The 18,209-nt window shown below is 40.2% G+C and overlaps 1 protein-coding gene and 1 pseudogene across 9 annotated transcripts in view; one reads left to right on the top strand and one right to left on the bottom strand.

Annotated features, from left to right (window-relative positions):
- The window catches only part of LOC109685508 (phospholipid-transporting ATPase IB), a 583,492-nt gene that overhangs the window by 379,194 nt on the left and 186,089 nt on the right, over positions 1-18,209 (bottom strand). For all 9 annotated transcript variants that reach the window (XR_012436298.1, XM_074043751.1, XM_074043752.1 and 6 more), the window contains one exon: positions 10,909-10,973. Coding sequence is in view for 8 of the 9 variants with exons in the window: in XM_074043751.1 (XP_073899852.1) it covers positions 10,909-10,973 (65 nt within the window). In the remaining variant the exon portion in view is untranslated. The remainder of the gene's footprint in view (positions 1-10,908; positions 10,974-18,209) is intronic.
- LOC109685505 (cytochrome c-like) lies at positions 16,968-17,500 on the top strand (annotated as a pseudogene).

The following is an 18,209-nucleotide window of genomic DNA, read 5'->3' as shown; positions in this document are numbered from 1 at the left end:
CCTTATCACAAGTTGCTCTCCAATAATGAAAGTTAAGACCAAATAAGTGTGTTAACAAAACATCCTATATATCCACTTCTGTGAGATGCATAGCAAAAGGAAACTTTAAAGATCGTGTAAAATGTAGTAGAGGAATTTAATTATTTATAGCTCTGCATCTCCCCAAATTGGCCACAGATCCCATTTCTCTCAAGATGCTTATTAACATTTAAAAAAATTGTACTACAAATGCAGCTACAACACATAATGGAAATAGAATTGAGTCGATTACCATTTGATTAGGCAGAACAGGAGTCAGTTAACTCTGCTGACAGAACAATTAAAGATTTTAAAATGTGTCAGCCATGTGGTCTGTTTTTGAAACCATTCAACTCTGCTGTTGCACCATTACAGCAACCACTGATAAGACAGGAACAAATGTGCATGACTATGTTTCAATAAAACTTTATTGTCCAGGCACAATGACTCATGCCTGTAATTCCAGCTACTTGGAAGGCAGAGATCAGGAGGATTGCAGTTCAAGGACAGCCTAGAGAAAAAGTTAGCAAGACCCCATTCTCTTGGGGCTGGTGGAGTGGCTCAAGTGGTAGAGTACCTGCCTAGTAAGCATAAGGCCCTGAGTTCAAGCCCCAGTACCACCAAAAAAAAGACTATACTCCTGCTGTCCCAGCTATATGAGAGGATTGCAGGCCAAGGCTAGCCCCAGGCAAAAAAGAAGACCTTATTTGAAAAATAACCTAAAAAGCAAAAAGGGTGGGAGGTGTGGCTCGAGTAGTAAAATGCTTGCCTATCAAGTGCAGGAGCCTGAGTTCAAACTCCAGTATCACCAAAAAACAATTTTTTAAAGAAAATTTTATTTACAAAAACAGGTGGTGACTATTCATAATAGCCAAGTTATGGAAACAGCCAAGATGCCCCAGCACTGACGAATGGATTAAGAAAATGTGGTATCTATACACAATGGAATTTTATGCAGCCATGAAGAAGAATGAAATGTTATCATTTGCCGGTAAATGGATGGAATTGCAGAACATCATTCTGAGTGAGGTTAGCCGGGCCCAAAAGACCAAAAATCGTATGTTCTCCCTCATATGCGGACATTAGATCAAGGGCAAACACAACAATGGAATTGGACTCTGAGCACATGATAAAAGCGAAAGCACACAAGGGAGGGGTGAGGATAGGTAAGACACCTAAAAAATTAGCTAGCATTTGTTGCCCTTAATGCAGAGAAACTAAAGCAGATACCTTAAAAGCAACTGAGGCCAACAGGAGAAGGGGACCAGGAACTAGAGAAAAGGTGAGATCAAAAAGAATTAACCTAGAAGGTAACACACATGCACAGGAAATTAATGTGAGTCAACTCCCTGTATAGCTATCCTTATCTCAACTAGCAAAACCCCTTGTTCCTTCCTATTATTGCTTATACTCTCTCTTCAACAAAATTAGAAATAAGGGCAAAATAGTTTATGCTGGGTATTGAGGGGGTTGGGGGGAGAGGGAGGGGGGCAGAGTGGGTGGTAAGGGAGAGGGTGGGGGCAGGGGGGAGAAATGAACCAAGCCTTGTATGCACATATAAATAATAAAAGAAAAAAGAAACAACAACAACAACAACAAAAAAACAGGTGGTGAGCTGGATTTGAGGCTCTGGTCCCGCCCCCTGCACTAAGGGATTATAAATTACTAGGCTGCCAAATATGGTTGCCACTACCACAGGTGCTATTAAATTTTAAATTACTTGAAATTGAAAGTTCCCCATCCCAACTAGCCATGTTTTCAGTGATTGATAACCACATGTGGCTCGAAGCTACGGCAATGACAGCACAGAAAAGCACCTTCACTCCTTGCTAGCCTTTCTGTGGTTCTTTATTGAGCAATCATTTTGATTCAAACTGTTCTTAAATGTAAGTCCCTGGTAATGAGGGGGAGCATCTGAATGAAATGAATTACAGCTAAATGAGTATGTTCAGTTGAATAAAAGTATTTCTAGCAGGCTTATGAGCTAAGGTTAGAGCTAAGACTTTTCAGCTGGACGAAGGACACTGGATTGAACTATTAAGCTAAGAATTAACCCCATGAGAGCAAAGCAAAAAAAAAGTTTTGCTTTCTTTATCTGGCAGTGAGTTATTCTGCAACATGTCTTAGCTCATACAATTAAGACTGTTCTTATACTGAAAGACATAAAACAGTCATTCAAACAGAAGTATCACCTCAAACACCATTTCTCTGTAATAAGAACATTCAAATTCCTCTCTTCTAGCTATTCTGAATTATGCAATGCAATATCATTGACTATAATTGCCCTTCTGTGTAATTGAACAGAGGATACAAGGAATTCCTTATATCTGGCTGTGACTTTGGGTTTCAGGGTGGGACCGGAGGGGTACAGTACTGGGGTTTGCACTCAGGGCCTTGTGCTTGTTAGGTAGGCGCTCTACCACTTGAGCTACTCCCCTAGCCCTAGCTGTAACTTTATATTTGTTAAAGAATTTCTAGCCATTAGCCCTTCCCCCGACCCTATAGTGATCCTCCTACCTATCTCCCCCATGGCTAGGATGAAAGGTATGTGCCACCACACTTGGCTTATTGGTTAAGATGGGTTCTTACTAACTTTTTACCTGGGCTAGGCTCAAACCACAATCTTCCTGATCTACACCTCCTGAGAAGTGAGATTACAGGTGTGCACCACTGCACATCCAGTTGGTTTTCTCTTTTCTAATTTATACCTATTTTTTTAACATTAAATAGATTTCTTCATATTTAAACAGGGTGGATGATGCTTACAACTATTACATTGTCAGAAAATCTAAATTATCCTCAGAATAAAGCTTGATGGCTATTATCTCATTATTCAAATGAACTACATCAAAGGTTCCTTAATTAGATACATCTTGGAAGTCATTCTAAATAAACCATGCTCAGTCTACTGACTTTTTCTTACATAGGAGCTTGCAAAATCTGGTGAAGAACCTCACAGATTTAAGACACGGACATGACCATTTTTCTCCTGTGGTCCATGGTCACAGCAAAACAGATTACTATCTTACCATAAGAACCGCCATCATTGTGTACATTAAACATTTTCATCATATATACCTTCTGATACACCACTTAGTGGCTGATTTTCTTCACCTGGGAAGCCAACAGTGACAAGTCAAAGGTCGTCGGGCTCCCAAAGGCAGCACATGCTGTACTCCAGGATTTGGGTGCTTGCAAAGACACCAGCAGCACAAAAGGTGGACAGAGACTGAATTCAGCACCACGGCAGGTTCCACAGATGTGGACTATCACCAACACATCCAGAGAAATCTGTCAGTGGCACAGTAGCAGAACAAAGCAAGACTAGTTCCTCTGTTTTATGAAATGTGCAAACAAAAATGTTAGCTTATAGAGTTTAATACATTAAGTGTAACGCTCTGGTCAATCAACTAATTATTTAAGGATTATTAACAATATCTGTCACTTTCAACTGAACAGAGAAATCATGGTTAAAGAGTAAATTTACCCATTAATCTGCTCAGCAGAATAAGGAAATCGGTCAAATGCTAACATAAGACACAAGAAGCTTCAGTTGAAACTTTCTTGTTTTCTTGTTCTTCTCCACTGATTCCCTTGGTCCCAGCTGAGTAAGACATTCATCTCCATGATGTCCAAGCAGCTCCTGACAAGATCACCCATGACCTCCACATTGCTAAACTGAACAATTACTTCTCAGACCTCATCTCTCTGCCTCATAAAGCAGCATTTAACACAACCATTCCTTCCTTTTTTTCTAGAAGGACTTTGTTCTAGTTGGTTTTCAAAATGCCAACCTCTCTTCTTTCTCTACTTAACTCAGTGGCCTCCAGAGTTAAGTTCTTCAGACATCCATGCTGGTCAGTTCTGGGATCGTGTTCAGTCTCTTAGACTTTAAGACGCTACACTGACTCCCAGATATTTCTCTCTGGTATCTCTCTTCATTCCAGACACAAATATCCACCTGCCTTGGGGATATCTAAGAGTAGCCTCAACCCTAAAATGCCCCAAAAAGATCCTAATCCCCCTACCACACCATCTCCTCTATGCTCTTTCCTGTCTCTGAAAAGATAATTTGATGCTTCCAATTGCTCAGATCTAAACCTATAGAGTCTTATCTATCTTCTATCCTACATTCGATCTGTCACGTCAGCTGTGAAAAATACATACTGCCTACCCTGCATCTCACCACCTGCCACCCTTACAAAACCCTGCTCCGCCCTTCCCCATCCTTCCTCACCTAGATGAGAGCAAAGTCTGTAACTGGGCTCTCTGCTTCTGCCTCTGCCTCCCTGAAGTCCACACTGACTCTGGCAGCAAGACACCCTCTTTAGAGGGACATCAGGTCATGTTACCCTTCTGCTCAGAGTCTACATGGCAACCCATTTTACTGAGAAGAAAAGCCAAGTCTGCACAATGACTTACCAGGCTACAAGACACAGATCCTACTTCTCAGACTCTCTCTGCCACTCTCTCTCTCTCACCTGTGCCACCCCAACTGCATGCTGCTCAAAGGAGCAGGAGGAGTCAGTCTTGGGCCTTGGCACTTACAGAACCACCTGTCCAAAACATGACTTTTGCACATAGAGGCTGATGATAGTACTTCCCATCCAAACCTGGCTGTTCCTGTGGGGAGCAAACAGAGGTGCTCTTAAAATTACCCCAGGACAACAGGTGGAAATGGAACCATCCACACAGCTCCAGGGGTCCCATCCTAGAATATGCTCACACACCATGTGGAGAGGGCCTCCCTACCACTCCACCTAACCTAGTAACCTGTGCATGTGTCCAAGGTCCCTCATCCTCCTCTGCATCCCCAGCAACACTGACTACCACACAGAAATGTTTTCATTAGTCTCTTTCCCTTTAAATTTATGTATCCTTGAAGAACTAAAATAATTAAATATTTCAAAAATAAATCAGGAGAATTGTTCGGTCACATTTCTATCGTACCACAATCACTATTCCAGCAAAGAGATGTTGAGAAATAAGTTAGGTTCTGGGTGTTAGCATCTTCCCTGTGTACTGCCCCCATACCTGACACTCTATGCTAAAGGGAACTTCTAGCAAGTGCTCTATGTATTTTAACTATATTCTAGGTAGCTTACCTATCATTAGAAAAAAGATCAAGTTAGAAAGCTGGACTTTTGTTAAGGAAAAAGTGAAACAAATATTGTAAATTGCAGTGAGAACTGATGGTGGGTTAAAGACTTTTTCTAAAGACGGAGAGCAGAATTTGAGCCTCATCGGGCATTCTATAATCCTTTCTTTTCATCACTTCCAAGCCTAGCAACTGTTAAGGTCTTTGCCATTAGAATAACAACAGGAACAAAATAGTGACCTTCTGTTTAGCCCAGAAGTTACTCCACACATCATCACAAAGAATCTACTATAATCTGGTGTGGTGGCTCATGCCTGTAATCCTAGCTACTTGGGAGACAGAAACCAAGAGGATCGCAGTTCAAAGCCAGCCTGGACATAAAGTCCATGAGACCCTATCTCAACCAATAAAAGCTGGGCATGGTAGCATGCACCTGTTATCTCACCATCACAGAAAGCATAAAAAGGAGGATTGAGACCCTATTTGAAAAATAACTAAAGCAAAAAGGACTGGAGGTGTGGCTCAAGCTGTGGAATGACTGCCTAACAAGTATTAGAGGCCCTGAGTTCAAACCCCAGTACCACCAAAAAAAGGTCTCACTTTTATAGACTCAACCCCATCTTCAAGCTCCTGTGATTATTCTGTGTCCCTTGAATTATCACTTCCTGCTTACAAATGAACCTTGCTAGACACTGCTTACTGCTTGACTCTCTGTCTCCATTCATCTTCCTCATGTTTTTACCCCTGCTGTGGGCACTGAAAGGCTTAAAGCCACGTTTCTCAGACTCCCTAGTATACAGGATTCTGGGTAGACTCTATCAGTAAGGTGCAGTTGTGTAGACTGGAAAGACGACATCTCATTCCAGCTTCACAGGGTAGCGAAGTGGGGATGTCAGCAGGCCTGTCCTGAAGTGCCCTGGGGTTGGGGAGGCTTCAACAGTGTTCTGACCTTAGCCAAGCTGTAGAGGCAGGAACCTGGAGCCCCCTGAGACTTGCTAGCCTCTGCCTCTTTAGTTTTCTCAGTAATTTTAGAAACATCTAATTTCCTGTATTAATTTCCTTTATACTTGAAGTCAGCTTCCTGACTATTACTGAGTTACCATCGCTCAGCCTCAGGCCCACCCTTCTATTTCAGCTAGTGACACTGGGCACCCACTCCATTTACACTTCACAGCCTGTGAGGCTCTGCAGGCAGGCCAGAGAGGCTGCAAGTCTGCAGGTGGAACAGGAAACCTTCTCTTTCCCTGTTGAAACTGTTCCAAGAAAGCAGAGGAGGATAAATAGAATGATGGAGGGGGTGGATCTAACTAAGATATATCGTGAGCACTTCTGTAAATGTCACAATGTACCCCCAGTACAACAATAATGTGATAATAAAAAAGAAACGTAAAAAAAGAAATCTCCTTCCTGTTCGCCTCAGTCTGCTTGTAATTCCTGAGAGTTCCTCCCTCAACCTGGCAGTGGGATTGGGGGCCACTGTGCTCAATAAAACTTTATTTGCAGAAGCAGCTGTCACAGCAAAGTCCTCCTGAGAGTTGTGGTTTGCCAACTTCTGCCTTAGACTTCGCTTTTAACATGCTCAGGGGGCTGGAGGAGTAGCTCAAGTAGTAAGTGCCTGCCTAGCAAGCATGAGGTCCTGAGTTCAAACATCAGTGCCACCAGAAAAAAAAAAATCCAGAGTCTATTAACATGCTCGGTTACCTAGCTAACAAACTACACTTTTGTTGCAGGGGCAGTAATGGGGTTTGATCTCAGGGCTTTACTCTACCACTTGAGCTTCACCTCTAGCCCATTTTGCTTTAGGTTATTTTTCATCTAGAGTCTCCCATTTTGCATTTTTTGCCCAGACAGGCCTCAGACTGCGAACTGACTACCTATGCCTCCCATGAATCTGGGATTACAGATGTGCAGCACCACAACCAGCTTGTTTATTGAGATGGGGGTTTCACTAACTTTTTGCCTAGGCTGGTCTCAAACCATGATTCCCCCATTGCTGCTTCCCACATAGCTGGGATTACAGTTGTGAAGCACCACACCCCACCAAACTCTAGACTTAATTATCAGTACTTACATTAAAGCCACCCTGTTGAAATCACTACAGTAGCTTTATCTCTGGATCAGAACTTAATGGTCACAATTTCCTACACTGAACTCTGACTGTCCTTATATTTGGTATCAGAAGTAGCTGTAATCCACCACTGACGAATGGATTAAGAAAATGTGGTATCTATACACAATGGAATTTTATGCTGCCATGAAGAAGAACGAAATGTTATCATTTGCTGGTAAATGGATGGAATTGGAGAACATCATTCTGAGTGAGGTTAGCCTGGCCCCAAAGACCAAAAATCGTATGTTCTCCCTCACATGTGGACATTAGATCAAGGGCAAACACAACAATGGGGTTGGACTCTGAGCACATGATAAAAGCAAGAGCACACAAGGAAGGGGTGAGGATAGGTAAGACACCTAAAAAATTAGCTAGCATTTGTTGACCTTAACGCAGAGAAACTAAAGCAGATACCTTAAAGCAACTGAGGCCAATAGGAAAAGGGGACCAGGAACCAGAGAAAAGGTGAGATCAAAAAGAATTAACCTAGAAGGTAACACCCATGCACAGGAAATCAATGTGAGTCAATGCCCTGTATAGCTATCCTTATCTCAACCAGCAAAACCCCTTGTTCCTTCCTATTATTGCTTATACTCTCTCTACAACAAAATTAGAAATAAGGGCAAAATAGTTTCTGCTGGGTATTGAGGGGGGGGAGAGGGAGGGGGTGGAGTGGGTGGTAAGGGAGGGGGTGGGGGCAGGGGGGAGAAATGAACCAAGCCTTGTATGCACATATGAATAATAAAAGAAAAAAAAAAGAAGTAGTTGTAAGAAACAGCCGAAAGGTGAGAAACTGATGTTAACTATTTCATTTGCCTGGCTTCAAGGTACTCATGACCCAATCTTCAAAGGAAGAATGGTACTAATTATCCACAACAAGCAGTATGAAAACAGTTATTTAAATAACCACAAAATCAGTATTTATCAAAGACATCCTGTAAGAAGCAGAGGTGAACTCAAGTTCTCTTTGCAGGAGTGATAAACCAGCATACCAGACTTAAAAACTAGAAAAGTGAAAAAAGTATGAAGCAACTGCTTTACACACTGGACAACAGACAACACAGGACTAGTAAGTCATATTGATGACTGAAGCTTCTGAGGGAAAAGATTCTCCAAATTCTGATTGAGAGAGAAGAACCCAAATGTAGTGTGAGGTTCTCAATCATATGAAAAAACACAGACTAGCTGCTGGAGTGGCTCTAGTGGTAGAAAGCCTGCCTAGCAATCATGAGATCCTGAGTTCAAACTCCAATACTGCCAAAAAAAAAAAAAAAAAAAGGATGGAGGAAAAAAGAGAGATTATAAAGTATTTCACAACAGAAAAAAACAAAACTAATTGAAAAACCGGGCAAAGGACTGAACAGATATTTTTCTAAAGACAATATACAAATGGCCAATAAGCACACACAAAAGGTATGCAATGTCATTAGTTACTAGGGAAATGCAAAATCACAAAACCCACACTGAAATACTACTCAGGCTTGTTAGGACAGCTACAGAGGGAGGAGGAGGAGGAGTGGCAGCAAGATTTAGTGAATGTGGAGTGATCAGAATCTTTGTTAGCACTGCTGGTCTAAATGTGAAATGGTGTAGCCACTGTGGGAAACAACATGGCATCTCCTCAAAAGTGAAACATCACACTACCACAGGATCCAGCAACTCCACTTCTGGAGGAACTGAAAGCAGAGTCTTGAAGAGACACTTGTACACTTGTGTTCCCAGGAGCAGTACTAACAGTAGCCAAGAGATGGAAGCAACCCTAATGCCCAGCAACAGGGGAATCGGTGATAAAACACAGTATACATTCCACAGAGTACTATTCAGCCTTAAAAAGGAAGGAAATCTGCCACATGTCACAATATGAATGAACCCTGTGGTCACTATGCTAAGTGAAGCAAGTCACTCGCAACACTCAGAAGTACAAACATGAGATGGCCAAACAACCTGCAGTAGTCAAATTCCCACAGGCAGAAGTAGAATAATGGCTTCAGGGGCTGGGGGAAGGAGAAATGGGGTCCTGTTATTTAATTGGCAAAAATTGTAGTTTGGGAAGACAAAAGGGTTCTGGAGACAGATGGACTGACGGTGGTGCTGGCCAAGCAACAATGTGGATGTACTAAATGCCATATAACTGTGCACTTAAAAATGGTTATGGTGTACTTCACAATTTGTGCACACATCACACACAGTGTTTCCAATGATGAAAAATAAAGACAAGTGGGATGGGGAGCTTGGGGAGACTAGAACCCTGCATACAGGGGAGGATTCCTCAGTAATGCAGAACACGTAAGAAGTACAGTCCAGAAGATTAGGCATGACCTGAGCTTGCTTCTTGCAGACTGCTATAATATGGATGCTGAATGACCCCTCAAAGACCCATGTGTTAGAGGCGTGGTCCCCAGAGTGGCACTACTGGTAGATAGAGGAATCTTTGAGAGGTAGGACCTACCTAGTAGGAGGTCTTTGGGGGATATTCCCCTGAAGGGGATTGGGGGTCCCAGCTTCATCCTCTTCTTTTTTTGTCTCCTGGCCATGAGGTGAGGGGGTTTGCTTTGCCACACACCCCCACCACAATGTGCTACCTCCACACGGCCCAAAACAATGGGGCCAACCAACCATGGAGTGGAACCTCTAAAACTGTGAGCCAAATAAGCCTTTTCTTTTTACAAGATGATTATCTCAGGTGTTTTGTATAGTGACAGAGAACTAACTAATGCACAGCTCTGGCATGAACAAGGAAAAAAGCTACACTGAGATGAGCCTGGAAGCATTCAGACCAATGCTGCGATCTTGCCAGTGGTGCATCAGAGACCCACAACTATGGGCTCTGTTCCTAACTCCTGCCCTTGGGACAGGGGAGGGGTAGAAAGCATCTTGATCTTCACACTAGTGGACCTCCCCAGTTTGTACAAATACAAACTTCTCTATTGTCTCTTCCCTTTAAAAGTATAATAACCCCACCATCTGCTCCTAGAATTGGTATTAAACATATTGCAGGAAGGGTGACTGTGGGTGCTTGCCAAAACTTGTTAAGAGTCTTAGCAAATGAATCTCACGTTCAGCTCACATTTTCCTATCAAACAACTTCACAGGTCACTGACTACCCTTGAATCAGCTCCCACCCCAGAATCTGCAGGGATCTGAAGCCAAGATTGGGTAGGCATTTGCCTATGAAGTACTCAGAGGGCCATGCTGTTCAGTTCTCTATGAGCCAGTGGCATCAGTGTTAGGGAATTAAGTGCACATGTATTCTATTACTATGTAAACTTCAACAACTCTTCACACACACGACTATTAGCTTTACTTTGAGGTTTCTACTAGAAAGGAAATCCCTAGTAACTTACACAGGCGTTCACCATCATCTCTTCATGTAAATCATAATTGGTCCCACTGCTTCATGTAAATACTTCATATCTAACAACTAAAGCCAAACCAGCTCACAACTGTTCCATTTTAAATGCCCAATACTAGATGAGCAAAATATAATCATGAAGCAATATTCTAAGCTTATAATACTTTGATGTTTAGGATAAAGCTTTATGACAGCTATTCATAAATACAAACAAAATAATCACAGTAGTCTTGTAATTGCTTTTAAGCAATTATAATAAACTGATCATGGTAGAAGTAAACAAAGAGTGTTATACAGCTAGATGAAGTACAGTTTTGGGAAACTACTTACATCCAAAGAATCCTCCTTCAATAGGATGAGGGCCATGTTCTGTGATACCAGTCGGCAGGAATACCCTAAGCAGAGAAAGGCAACACATGAGTTTATCATTCCTCCAGTAAGTTCCTAAGTTCTCAATGGCTTATTGAATTCAACCCCCTTCTTAGGTCTACCTTATTTCCATTCACAAAGAGTGTGAATTTCCACTCACACAGAGCAAGATTGAAGGAAACGGAAGCCTAAATTGATTTTGACTCTTGCAGACAGCATGAATCGAACTGGCTGAGGTCTTTATAACCAAAGACTAAAATAAATACTTGTCGATTTTCTGTGGATTTGTCTTTATCCTCGTTATCCTTGTATAACATTAGGCTGAGCCTTGGATTATCTGAAATAACAGCAAACACTTTCAGAAGACAAATGGGATCTGACAGTGCTCCCGTTCAGCAGAGCAAGGTCCCTCAGCTCCTTTTTAAAAACTAGGTAATTCTCGCAAGTTGCAATGGAATGTTACTGTTCTCGGAGGGAATGCTTTTCCTGCCAAAAATTCAAAGTAATCTCCATTTCAAGAATTAAAGCTAAGTTTTGAAAAACAAAAGGTTTGGGGAAAAAAGGATTCCTAATTAGTATCAACAACTTCAATTTCATTTTTAAATCAAGTTATCTCTGTAGGGAAAGAAAGGAATTTTCTTCTTTTCTCCCAGGAGTAGAACATAGTTTCTCTGAAGCTGTTTCCTTCACAAATGACCAATCACAGACCAAGACAGGAGCCCCCACCCCCTCAAACCCACAGGCACACTAGGAAAGACATGGCTCCAGCAACAGAAGACCCATGGTGTCTGCCAGGGCTCAATTTTTCAATCACCTGCATCCTCTTGGGGCCCAGGAGAGGGCTGGCATCAGGAGGTGCCTTTAATCAGCCCCTTCTAATTTCTCTCATTGAGAAAAGGCAAGAAAGGAATTGTTTCACCTTGGAAAATGACCTCACAACCTGTGTTTTTCACAGCACCTTGGATAATGGAAGAGTAAACGACTCATCAGCCTGTAGAATTTCAAACTCAGCAAGTGTGTGACAATCTTAGAGATGTGCCTTAACCATATTGTTCCTAAAGCTAGGAGGACTCTGGCTTCTCCCTATAGGACACCTGAGACATCTACTCTCACCATGCTACAGTGACCCAGAAGAGGAGACTTGCACTTGACAAATGGGTAAGAAACCAAGCTCTATGTCCATGTGTCCTTCCTACTCAGGACTTTATCTTGCCACCCTTGGGAAACCCCAATAAAGGCTCAAAGCAGAACTAAAAACAGAAATTAAAACCAAGAAGAACCTCTGCACTTTTTTGGGGGGGTGGATGGGGAAGCAGTAAGTGTTTTTGCTTATTTTGGAATGTACAAAGTATATCCTTCACTCATGATTGTCATTTGGAAGAAATATTTTGTAAAGCACCTCAGAAGACAAATTTTAAAGCAGAAAATTACAGGTTTTAATTGAAATATTCTTTTCAAAATTCATATCAAAAAAGATATGCTTAACAACATTTACATCAAGGAAATGCTGTCTCTTGTTAAACTCAACAGGTATTTTTAAAAGAAACTGAAATTTTAAAATTGCAGTACCATATGGCAAATAGCTATTAGGTTTCTGAAAAAAAAACTAAGAGGGAAGAAACAATTTTGTACACATTTTCAAGTCTATTTTAACAACAGTGATGGGCAGAAGTGAAACACTCTTAAATTCTTTGTTTCCCATTATCATTTTACAAATGCATTCTTCAATTCTTAGAGTAAGTTCAGAAGAGATGTCTCCATCTTATTTTTACTTACAAAAGAGGGTATTGCAATTTCAATCATTTCCTTCTATGTGAGGCACACCATTCACCCCAGAGGCTTCCAGGGACTTCCCGTAATACAGACTGCTACAAACTTACTATAACTAATGTGAGGGAATTTGCTGCCAGTGTTTTATTTGAACAACAGCTGCAAAAGTAAGCTGTAATTTTTTAAGCCCTGGCTTTCTGCTTTATTTTATATTTTTCAATTTAAGCAAAATGGCATTTGACAACTGAAGCTACACAAAGATATTACAGGAAAACCCTAAGTCCCTAAGTATTTTTTGTAGCCATGGCAGAAAGAAGAAAATAAATAAAACTACTGACACTGTTTCATGCATTTGAATACACAAAACTAAAGGCTTCTGAAAAGAAACAAATTAAGTTTGCTTTTTAATAAATTTGGAAAATGAAGTAAGATTTTTGCTTAAAGAATTATCACACAGAACACTTGCCCTAGACAGACCATGGGAAGTTTAATCTAGTTAGTTGTGATTTAATGCAACAAATTAAATCATGCCAATCCAAGTTTGGAGTGCTTGATTCTAATGTTTTTGGATAACATGAGATCAACTCTTGGAGAAAAGCCAGGTAGGGAAAGTCGATCCACTCTTGTAACCTGAGGTCTAGTCCTTTAATCTTTCAATCTAACAAGACAGCCATAAAGTGACTGAGAGAAACACCTCTGGGATTTATTTCCCTTTTTACTATAGCTGAAATTAACAGAGAGCTACAAAAGTATTTAGTCTTTCTACTACCTGAGTATAATCAAAACTCAAAGAAATCAAAATATTACACTTTTCACTTCTATGGCACACAAAATATCCCACTTCTATAATACTCAGGGTAGGCCTTGATTTTATTTTTTATTAGCATATATTAATTGCACAAAGTGGTTTCATTGTGATATTTCCATACAAGCATACAATGTACTTTGATTAAAATTCATCCCCTCTATTACTTTCTTCTCTCTAGTCCACCCTTTTCAAACACTTTTAATGAATTTCATCATTCTATTCATATATATGAAGTACTTTGATCATATTTATCCTCCCCATCCTTTCCTTTCATCCTCCCTCTTCCTACTGGTTCCCGCCCCCAAATGGTCTCCAGGACTTGATTTTAAGACAATAAAAATAAGTATCCTTATTTTTACTTTTTTTGGGAGAGGGGAGATATGAGGAGTTAAGCTCACTTTGTCAAAGATATCTAAATCCAGATTTCTTCAGAGACATTCTAGAAAGGTAAGGAATAATTTATCCTTACTAATCATGCATCTCAGGACCACAGCAACACCAGGCTGCCCATGATTGTGATTCAACATGGTACCAACCCTCAAAAAGTGTGTTGTTGCTTCTAAATATTTTCACAAAGATTCTGGCCCATCAATTTTGGCCAGTTGAGTGGGAGTGTATGAAAAACTCTAGCAGGTACCATCAATCGATGATAAGAGGTGGTCTCTTAAGCTACTCCTGATGGGTCAGGATCCTCTCCAGAGTCCATCATCCAGACAGCCAAGAAGGTGATGGTTCATCTGCAGAACTATATTTGTGGGCACCTTCCCTCCAGACCCAGGTCCTGCTCAGGGACCCTCATCACCTGGAACAGCATGCTGCTTCAGCCTTACCTCAAGAGCTCCTCCCCAATGGGGCCATCTTGACCCAGCTAATGTACCATAACTTTTTATTTACTTTTTCATTCTTAGAAGGTCAAGTTTTAAACCTGTTTCATCTGTGCAGCCTGGTGTTCTAAAACTCCTGTTCATTTGGTTTTTTCTGGGAAGCCCTCAAATCTTAAGCATTCTCATGTCCATGTGGCCTAGACTGAGTTACTCCATCTCTGCTTTAGTTTGATCTTTAAAGAGGGTTATGGATCACTTCCAGGAGATTCGCTCACAGTGCCGAGTGTGTAAAGGATCTAGCACATAATCAATAACATGTACTTAAAACTATTACAAAGCCAGCTGTGCTTAATATCTACACTACACAATCAATATTTTCTCATTTGCTTCATTCTCTAAGATGTCTTATAATTAACTCATGCTCCAACTGGAGAAGTAAGTTCTCCAAATCTGTAGTGGAGTGCCTTGGCAAAAATGCTAGCTGCAAGTAATTAAGAAATACATGTCTGGATTTTCTATGAAAAACAACATTAGGATTGAAGACTCGTGCCAGCACCGTAAGGATACCACCCAGCTTGTCTTCGGCTTAAAGCATAAGGCAACATGTAGGTGACAATGGGCTGAGCAGAAGCCACATTTATTCACTTTTTAAAGGTAAGCATCTAAGACAATCTATCCCATAACATTATATACCTTAAATATATAATAAAATTTATTTTAAAATGTTAAGATAAACTAGTAAGACCATAAGAAGTTGTCTGAAAGTATCACTTGATGGGTAACAAAATTCAAGGAGACTTAGAATTACAACTCAGAAATGACTTAAGAAAGCTATTTCCAATTTAATGACTTTTAAATGGGATATACACTATGATTTTGTTCTCACTCATCCCACATTTGTTAGAAAAAAATACATACAGACTTCGAAACTTCATCTACTGCACAACTGCTTACTGGATGCTTTACCCAGTGCTAACACAGAAGTGTCAACTACGTGATCTACAAATGACACATCTGAAATTTCATTTTAGACTAGTTGATGTCAAATATTTAAGCTAAAAAAGAAAACTGCCTACTCCTCAGAAAATAGCTAATTAGCATAAGCTGAAGCAAAGCCCTGCAGGATTCTGGCGACATACCAATCTCAAACTAATACAGGCAAGATGGTGACCTACACAAAAAGTACTGGCTCCTAAAAGACCCAAATATCCTGAAACTTTAAGTACATTTGTTTCCAGTGATGGAGGGCTTGCCTAGTACATGCAAAACCCTAGGTTCAACTGCAAAAAAAAAAAAATTTTTTTTAAGAAAAACCTCCCTTTCTCTCTCTCTCTCTCTCTCTCTCTCTCTCTCTCTGAGATAGAAAGTCAAATACCAAATATAAATGTTACTAAATCTAAAGCTCATCTAAAGATGAATTCTTGTGACATATTCCACTAAGAAAATGCTGCCGATTAAAATTTTTATGGTTGTTGAAAAAATTCCAATTTCAGAGAGGTTGGAATATAAAAACAATGTGCACATTAGAATTGGTGAAAAGTAGTACCGTTCTCCAGGTCTTCTAAGCCAAATTTCAGAAAATAGTTCTTGTGAAAGCTATGGAATGCCTTCAGAGAAGTCAAGGGCTCTGAGGTTGTGCACAAGTTGGGCAATCTTAAAACAACTAAAATCTGTAATGCTCCGAAATCTGAAACTGATTTGGATTTTTTGGATTGGGAATGGTAAACCAGAAATGCTTATGCAAACATTTCAAAATTTTAAAGATGTAACATCTGAAATATTTCTGACCTAGCCATTTGGGATAAGAGATGTTTACTGTGCTCTGATTCTTTCCATGAGTTCTAAGATTGTTCACTTGCAAAGACAAAAAAGAGTTTTCAGAACAACAGTGTCGCCAGATAATATCAATTTTCTCTTTCCCTACATCTGCCTACAAGTGGAACTGCTAGATAACAGACCTCCCCTAAATACCTTGCGGACAGCACAGAACACACATGGAATGCACTACTAGTGTTCAATGTTATGGGAAACAGGGCCTCATGATTCGTGTTCCCTGTGGATAAAAGAAAGGCTTAAACCCATGCATGGCTGCGTGCCTCGAGAGTCGCAGTCTGTGGTCTGATGCCTTAAGTCTAATGAAATGTCTAGACATATATGCTTTCCTGAGCCTTCCACAGTTATCCTAAATGAGAAAATGACATTTAATCCCTCAACATCACCCTGGTTTCACACTTAAGTCTGAAGGCAGAATAAAGAATAAGCTCGACATGGCTCTCTCAAAGAGCACTGGTTTCTTGGCTGTTAGGAACATACTGAGGAACATCAAAGAGGAGCTCAAATATGACTGATACGGCAGATGAAAGGGAGGAAAGTTCCAGGGGAGAGAAGACTGTGTGATCCTGAGAAGTAGTCACCAAGAAAGATCAACTAAAAGACACCTAAAGGGTATGGCCATATGTACTGGTCTCATTATACCACAGTGGTAACCAAAGTACCAGATGATTTAAAACTATTTCAAATAACTAGAACTAGATTATTTAAACAATTCATAGCTTTAACTCCTTTTCAAGCCTAAATGTGCTTAATAATGTTATTCTGACTTAAATTTTTTTTTCAATTTTCTTCAACTTTCATCTCTATGATGCTCAGCAAGCAAGTTTCCAAACACAACATGTAAGGGAAAGATGCCAGGCTCTTAGGAAAACCCGCTAATTTATAAAATCATTAAAACTAGTAGAAAGCAGGGTGTCCAGCTTCCAAGCAGTTTCTTCCATTGTGATAACAACAAAAGAATGAATTAAAGATGGGTGATGTTGAGAAAGGCAAGATTTTTGTTCAGAAGTGTGCCCAGTGCCACACTGTGGAAAAGGGAGGCAAGCACAAGACTTGGACAAATCTCCAAGGTCTGTCTGGGTGCAAGACAGACATGTCTTGCAGAGACATCTTACAGAGATGCCAACAAGAACAAAGGCATCACCTGGGGAGAGCATACACTGAGGGAGCGAGTGGAGAATCCTAGAAAGTACATCCCTGGAACACAAATGGTCTTCACTAGCATTAAGAAGGAGGGAGAAAGGGCAGACTGGATAGCTTATCTCAAAAAAGCTACCGATGAGTAATACCCACTGCCTTATTTATTACATGTTTTCATGTGTGCCACATGAAAAACAGAAATGTGTCATGGCTTTTCATGTATGCCACAATCTCGTAACACAGAATTCAGGTCATGAATGGCTCACAGAAAAATTTTGTTCGACAGTCCTTATTTAAGTAAAATTGGCTTGTAGTTAAGTGAATGTGGTCTTTTTTAAAAATGATCCAGTCATTAAGTAAATATTGTCACGCTTCCCTTTCTAAAGATATAATTGAACTTAATTAATAATGTTCAACTTTTCACAGATGGGGAATACCATCTCAAAACATAGTGAGGACTCATTTTAGATTTATATAAACTCATTATACTATATGAATACATTTTTAAAAACTGGGAAATTCCCTTCACTATCTCAAAACCAAGCAAGACTCACCTGAGTTTCAACTTATGATTAGTTGCCTGTTCAAGGCAACGTTGAAGATAAGGAAGCAATGTCTTTATTTTTTGTCTTAACTACTACCAATTTAAGTAGAATGCCTAGCATTTAAAGTGCTGCCTTTTACTTATTGAAACACATTTTAGTGTGGCTTGTGTATAATATCAAGTAAAGAATATTTAACATTCTTTTAAAAACTACTTATAATTATAAAAAATAACAATGCGTATTTAACCCTAGTGAAAATGCGCTCTCTCAGTAAAGTTTTGTGAAGAAAGCAGTAAGAAAATGTAACTTGTCCACTCTTGAATTCTATATTCTATCTAAATG

This window comes from Castor canadensis, chromosome 10 (assembly GCF_047511655.1).
Source record: "Castor canadensis chromosome 10, mCasCan1.hap1v2, whole genome shotgun sequence".
NCBI lineage: Eukaryota > Metazoa > Chordata > Mammalia > Rodentia > Castoridae > Castor > Castor canadensis.
The sequence above is the reverse complement of the archived record's forward strand: the minus strand, read 5'-3'. Positions and strand labels throughout refer to the sequence as shown.